Source organism: Gavialis gangeticus, unplaced genomic scaffold (genome assembly GCF_001723915.1).
Source record: "Gavialis gangeticus isolate Ggan-Ray unplaced genomic scaffold, GavGan_comp1, whole genome shotgun sequence".
NCBI classification, from domain to species: Eukaryota; Metazoa; Chordata; order Crocodylia; family Gavialidae; genus Gavialis; species Gavialis gangeticus.
Genome location: NW_017729004.1, coordinates 17,788,396 through 17,795,800, shown reverse-complemented (window position 1 = coordinate 17,795,800; position 7,405 = coordinate 17,788,396). Strand labels below are relative to the sequence as shown.

Below are 7,405 nucleotides of genomic sequence, written 5' to 3'. Positions count from 1 at the left end.
ACAAAAATTAAGAAGTTAATTAGAAAGAAGTTAAAAGGAGCAGTCAGAAATATGAAAGGCCTGCAGGCAGTTTGTTTAAATATACCATGTTAGAGGCTCAGGGAAAGTGTGTACCACAAATCAAAAAGGATACCAGGTGGTTCAGTAAAAACCCGTGCATGATTTAATAGCATCAGTAAGGAGGCTATTCAAGTCAAAAAAGCATCTTTCCAAAAAATGGAAGCCACACCCAAAGGAGGAAGACAGGAAAGCTCACAGATTCTTGCAGGTGAAATATGAAAGCAAGGTAAGGCAGGATAAAAAAGGATTTGCATGCCATCTAACAAAGGACACTAAAGTAAATCATAACAACTTTTTTAAAGACGTCGGAAGCAGGAAGCCAATGAAAGAATCAGTGGGACCATTGAGTGGAAAAGGTACACTCAAGGATGATAAAGCCATAGCAGAGAAGCTGAATTCATTGTTTGCATCAGTTTTTACTGCAAAAGCTACTGGGGAAATTCCCAGGCCAGATCAGTCCTTTCTAGGGCACAGGTCTGAAGAGTTGGACCATATTGAAGTGACAACAGAAGTAGCTCTAGAACAAACGAATTAATTAAATACAGGAAATCCTTGCTATTCGCGGGTTCGGCATTCACGGTTTCAAATATTCGCAAATGCTGAACCTGCATTGTAATGCACTTAAAGGAGCTCCTCGGGAACTCTGCACTTGCCACAGCCAAGCTCCCGCCGCCGCCAGAGCAGCTATGCCTCCCCCCACCCAGCTGCCGGGGGCACTGCATTCATGAATGCAAATAGTGTTTGTAAACACAGTGCTTTATTCATGAATTTTGCCATTCGCAGGCAATACGAGAACATACCCCCCACGAATGGCGAGCGTTGCCTGTACTAGTAAGCCCCCAGGACTGAATGGCATTCACCTGAGAGTTGTAAAAGAAGTCATCAGTGAAAATGCAAAACTCTTGGCAATGGTATGTAACCTATGGTTACAGATGGCCTGTGTGCTGCCAACATAATACCCATCATCAAAAAGGGCTCCAAAAGTAGGAGCTACAGACCAGTGGGTGTCACTTCTATCCCTGGCAAGCTGATAGACTGTAATAAAAATAAAATCAGCAGTCACGTGGACAAATATGATCTGCTTTTGAAGAGTCAGCATTGTCAAATCTTGCCTTGTCAACCCGCTGGAGTTCTTTGAGAGTGTTAACAAGCGCCTGGACAAGGGGTGTCCAGTTGACACAATGTCTTTGGACTTCCAAAAAGCTTTCAACAAAATCCTTCACCAAAGTCTTGTTTAAAAGCTCCCTTGCCATGGAATTGGAGGAAAGGTTCTTTCATGGACAGAGCACTTGTTAAAAGATAGGAAGCAAAGGGTAGGAGCTACAGTGTCACTTTTCAGGGTGGAGGGAAATCAGAAGTAAGGTTCTGAGGGAACTGTGCTAGGCCCAGTTTTGTTCATTGTTTTCATCAATGATATGGAAATGGAAGTGTACTTCAAATCTCCCAAGTTTGCAGATGATACCAAATTATTCCAGGTAGTCAGATCCCAAGTTGACAGAGAACTTGCAGAAAGATCTCACCAAGCTAAGTGAGTGGGCAAAAAAAGGTCAGCAGGAAGAAAGATAATATCATGGTTATAGGATAGATCATTCCAGATGTATCCAGTTCAATACTCTCCCTCCAAAGCATCCTCTTGTGCCACTGCCAGAGATGTGCCATTGTAACAGTGGGCTTCAGGTCCACCAGGAAAACTTTAAGCCTCCCTTAATTAGGGAGGCTACTGGGGATACAGCTGATTTCTTGGGGCAACAGTTGTGAAAACAGATGGGAGTGTGGGTCAGAAGTTAATAACAAGTGCTGCAAGGGGGGGTACACCAGGCAGAGCACACTGGCCAGACCCACTGGCTCTTTAATGAGTTTAGGGAGCTAGTGGACACCATCACTGGTGGTGAAACAGCCTGGAGATGTGAGCAGGTGAGGGACAGGAAGATGGTCCCACAGTCCTCCCAGCCAGAGTCTTTCTTGTCAGGTAGATAGCTGTCTTTGTTAGGGCCAGGAGGAGGTTAACCAGGAGGTCCTGGGACTTGGTTGGACCATGGGCAGGACAGTGCATAAGCAAAATGGTGCAGGGAGTAGTGCAGCCAGAACATCAGCAAGCGGTTCTTGAAGAGGTAGTGAAGGGACTACAGCCTGGCGCATTCAAGATAGGCATGTGCCAGGGTCTTCCTCTGCTGACAGAAGGGGCAGATGTCGGGGGTGTCTGAAACACCCAAATACACACCTGTGTAATATACATGTGTGGTGACAACTCTGTAGGAACTGCCAGCTGAGGTCCCTGGTGGCCCATGGGATGAAGGTGAGGTACAGGCTTGTTTACCCTTGCTCTTGCCAAGGATGCCACTTTGTGTCTGCGTGGGACACAAGGACGGGATGCTGGATTGTTCTGAGTATAAGCTTGTAGAGTAGCAGCAATGGGCTGTGTGGAAGCAGACTGATTTGGTATCCCCCAGGCTGCTTAGACGGTGTGGTGGGGAGTACTGAGGGGTCCCACAACAAGCTTTGTGGGACAGGGATACCAGAGGGCAGGGGACCTTGCACAGGACCTGTTGGATGTAGGTGAAGGCATTGTCCAGCAGGGGGGCCTTGATCAACTGCAGTAAGTGGTGGTCCATGCAGTGTGGGCAGCTTCATGTGGTGGGCCAGCACAGAGGGATCTTTCCATCCCTGCTTGGCACAGTTTAGGAGGACCCCAGTATGAATGATGTTGACCAGGACCATTCTCCAACACACGTAGGGCATCTCAGCTGCGGGTTTTTCAGCAGGGGCTTGACTAAGAGGTCTGCGCCTTAGGTCACCAGACAGGGTCACCCAAGGGTGGAAACCAGTCTCCAGGCCCTGGGGAGGTCCTGGCAGAACTCCAGGAGCTCACTGAGGCCTCGTATGGGGAGGCCTTGCAGATAAGAGCTGCCAGTCATATTGGAGGTGGTGGAGGAAGGAGCATCCTAGATGGATTGCTGATCTGACCCAGTATGGCACTTGTTATATTCTAACCCTTCCAGACCCAAACCTGGGAGGGGGTGGTTTCCATCCCACTTACTATTATTAATATGTTGTAACATTTCCTTTTCCTGATGCTAATTTTAATTGGAAGGAGGCACCTTTTGGTAACAAAGCTCATGGCCACGCAACTTGCCATACTGGATCAGAACCATTTAGTCCCATATTCTGTGACAGTGACCAGGACCAGAAGCTAAAGGTGATGTTGCATGGCACCTGGTAGGCATATGTGGGCCCCTTATTGAAGATGGGTTTGAGCCTTCCAGAACTTGTTCACAGACTATCTCAATTCATAAACAGTTGCCTAAATAAAAGTTGGGGACCCCTTGAATTTTGCTAAGTGCTTGCTGGGTAGGAAGGAGAACAGTTGATTTATTTCAATTGTTTCATGTTGCTTGACAAAGGGTATGTTTTGCACTTGTGTTTTGTTTGCTGGCAGCTTGATCTATCTTAATAGGTAAAAGAGAATCTATCAACTGCTCTTCGTTCTGAAGAACATCTCATTCCATCATAACTACGTGACCTCATCCACTGGGTCTGCTTCTTGATTAAAGAGTACTTTAGAAACATGATTACCATTTATGCATAAGCCCCTTTGTGTTGCCCTGTGGCAGTAAGACTTTGTCCCCAGTCTGAAAACTCTTCCACAACAGTGAAAAGAATAGTTTGGAGGGAAATGAGACCTGGTCCAGTTGTCGGGTCCACCCGAGTTCTCAGAAGCCTGTGACCCATTTTAGCAGATGTTTGTCTCTAAAGAACTTGTTGAAATTAGGGTGTCTGCATTTTGATACTGTTGTACTGCACCTTGTCAACAAACATAAAATATTACAGGTTTGAAGTGTCAGAATTTCCTATCGGATGGAAATTCCATTTTCTGACCAGCTCTTGTATATACAGGAAAGACTTTTTGATATGCACATCTTATTGGTGTGCGTATTATACAATGCCAGAAAGCTCCTGCATTGCTTACTCGATACAGCTCTCATTCTCATTGTATAATACTTGCATTCTCTTATGTTGCTATGGAAACATTTACTTTAAGTGTTCAGCTTCTGATTTACGTATCTGTAAAACTTTCAGAAACTCTATATTCTGGGTGGTGAAGTGGCAGAGTCTGCACAGAAATGTACACATCTGATTGCCAGCAAAGTGACCCGCACTGTAAAGTTCTTAACAGCCATTTCAATAGTCAAGCACATTGTAACTCCAGAATGGTTAGAAGAGTGTTTCAAATGCCAGAAGTTTGTTGGTAAGTAAATATTAGCATCAGTTGATGATTATTATACAAGTAATCAATTAATTTTTTTAACAACAAAGTTGCATACTTCTTAATTATTTGAATGGAAGTACTTTTCTGCTGACTGATTTTACACAGACGGCTATTTGCCATGGGATTTTAGGGCAGGGGTTTCAGACTCATTTGGCCCCACAGGCTAGATGAATGGCACAGGGCTAATCCATGGGCTGGATTTAGACCCATAGACCCCCCTACCTCTCACAGCGTACTGGATCCATTGCCTGCTGCAGCAGGTCTGGGACCCGCACTATGTGTGGCCTCATACCCAGAGTGGCCAGAATGGGTGCCGTGTGTGGTGCGTCCACCTGGGGTCATTTAGCACAGATCCCACACTGGCTGGAGTGGGTACTGTGCTACACATGGTGCTTGCCCTGGCCAGACTGCACCACACCCGGCACCCTGCTTTGTTGCACATGGCTTCTGCTCCAGCTGGTCTAGGACACGTGCGGTGCTTGTCCCATAGTGAGTGCCATGTATGGCACAGTCCCAGAACTTCTGGGGCCCGCACTGCATGCATTGCATGTCCCAGAGGAGGAATCACGTGGCACAGTCTGGCTGGGGTGGGCACTCTGTATTGCTGCATCCACTCCAGCCAGTCTGACATCTGTGCTACACACTCCCTCTGGACTACGTCACAAGCAGTACCTGTTCCAGCTGCTCTGGGATCTGTGCCACATTCATCTGCCTATGCAGTTCCGGAGCAGCCAGAGCAGGTGCCACGCGCATCTAGGGCCCTATCCATGCGGCTGGTCCAGTGCACGCCATGCCCTGTTGAGGGGCTGCTTAGATCCAGGGGTAGCACCAGGGGCCAAATGGTGGGGCTCTGTGGGCTGGATCTGGCACGTGGACCGTAATTTTGACATCTACGCATTAGGGCATTACTTCAAGAATAGTTACTCTCAGTCTGCTGAATTCTGAATAATTTGCACGCAACTAGAAAATGCTGGTTGAAGGTTGACAACTGGAACTTTAGTTGGTATTTCACAATTGACAGGTGTTATCATTTTTTTAATATTTCATGTTTTTAATAACCATTCAGATACCAGTGCACTATCACAGAAGCAAAATTTACCTGTTTTTTATTAACTTTTCAATTACTGTTCTGATTTTAGCTTGCCCCACACAATTTAATATAGGAAAGAAGAGAATTTAAAAAAAAATATATAATTATGTTATTTAATAAAAGATACTCAGAATTATCAAACAACACTGGATGTAACAATACTACATAGACTTCCCCTGGCTCCCTTTTTCTTCTCTTTATGTCCCTTTCTCTTGTCATTGTCAGTGATAGATTTCACTGGTGCTTGCAATTTTTAAATCCTGGTTTTTTGTTTTGTTTTTATGATTGTTCTCCAGAAGTGTACAGTTTTGTGCATTACATGGCAAGGCATGACCTTAACATGGACAAAAATCAGTATCTTTTTAAGTAGAAATTTATTTAACAATAAGTTACGCGTTGCTCAATAGTGGCATTCCTGAAATAAAAATAAAAGTTTATAACTGGTGCAGTTGTGGACAAAAGTGCATTAAAAGTGCATCAGGTTTGTACTCAATACAGGACCAGAACTGTACTACAATTTTGATCTATTTTTATATTTTCTGTTAACGACAGGTCAGAGTACCATATTGATTTCTTACACAGCTGATTTCAGGGATATGGCATAAACTCTTCTTAGGTAGATTACATGACTGCTGATTCCTGTATGTTTGACCTTTTTACATGCTTATTTGATTAATACAGCAAATACATAGTACTGCTGCAATAGCCACTCTAAGAATATATGTTTGTAAATAATTTGCAGCTAATGAACACACAAGCCAGTTTTTCTCTTATGCACATGGTGTGGGGGTTGGACTTGTTTTCTAGGGTTTTAACTTGTTTCGTTCAGCCACAGCAGGCAGAGTAATCAAGCACTTTGAAAGTTTTTAGGTGGTAGAACTGATTTTTTTATAACGTGAAAATTTGACATTTTTATGTTGGTTATAGAACTAAAGATAAACCATCAGCTTGAAATCTAGTTAAGTTTACTAAAGGAGTTGCTATTTTCAGACACTATCCAGGTCCTGCTAGGAGTCTTTCCTTTGCTATTATATATGTTTAATATTTTTTTATGTCTCATTAAGATATGGGTTGTGATGAGTGAGAGACTGAAATCCCCTTATAGACAAAAAGAAGCTTAATGACTATGCAGTGAGAAACAAATTGAAAGACTGTCATGAGGTTAAAGCCAAAGACTTGAAGTCAGGTCTAGGCTCAGTCTTGGATTTTTTGTCTTGGACATCGTTCCTTAGGCATGTGGTCCAGTAAATCACTGTGTGCCTCTGCCTTTATGAACAAGGATAGACATGCTAATTTTTTTATATTTTTATATTTAAAATAGTCGTGTATGTGCAATAAAGGAGGACATGGGAGGTAAGATGTTGTCAAATGTACAAAAAGAAAAAGTAAGACTCTCCTGTTATAGAAATGTTGGATGATCCTCAGCGATAAGTAAAGTAACAATTTTTAAATTGTTTTCTTTGATATCTTGACTTCAATAAGAAAGCAATTTTGCATGGAGATACAGTGGGATGCAGGGGTGATGCGTAGGGGGTGCGCACAAGTGCACGTGCACCTCCTGAGCGTGGCAGTGGATCCCCTACAAAAAAGCGGCGCCCACACTGGGTGGTACCTGCAGGCGGCCGCTGCTTGCCACCCCACTGCTGGCAGCGTCTGCAGGCGTTCCACGATCACCACTGGCTGACGCTGCTGGTGGTGCCTGCGGGTGGTTGCAGACCCCTAGTCGGTGCTTTCCACCTCCCCTTCCCCCAGCCAACAGCTCTGGTGGTGTGTGCAGGAGCTCTGCACTCCTGCCACTACTGTGGGGGCATGCGTTGTTCATGTTGGGATGACAATCAATGTCAAAACAAGTGGGATTTAAAATAAGTGTTTTACCATTGGTTTTTTTTCTCCCTAATGCTTGGTAATAAGAGTTAAGGCTTAGTGAGGGGTTAAGTTGACACCTTTTTTCTTCCTTTGTTACATTTGCGATCTGTGAATTTTTTTTT

The 7,405-nt window shown here is 44.3% G+C and overlaps 1 protein-coding gene across 1 annotated transcript in view; it reads left to right on the top strand.

Annotated features, from left to right (window-relative positions):
* PAXIP1 (PAX interacting protein 1) overlaps window positions 1-7,405 on the top strand; it is a 77,306-nt gene that overhangs the window by 64,863 nt on the left and 5,038 nt on the right. Inside the window, exon 18 of the mRNA XM_019507941.1 lies at window positions 4,138-4,306. Within this exon, the coding sequence (XP_019363486.1) occupies window positions 4,138-4,306 (169 nt within the window). The remainder of the gene's footprint in view (window positions 1-4,137; window positions 4,307-7,405) is intronic.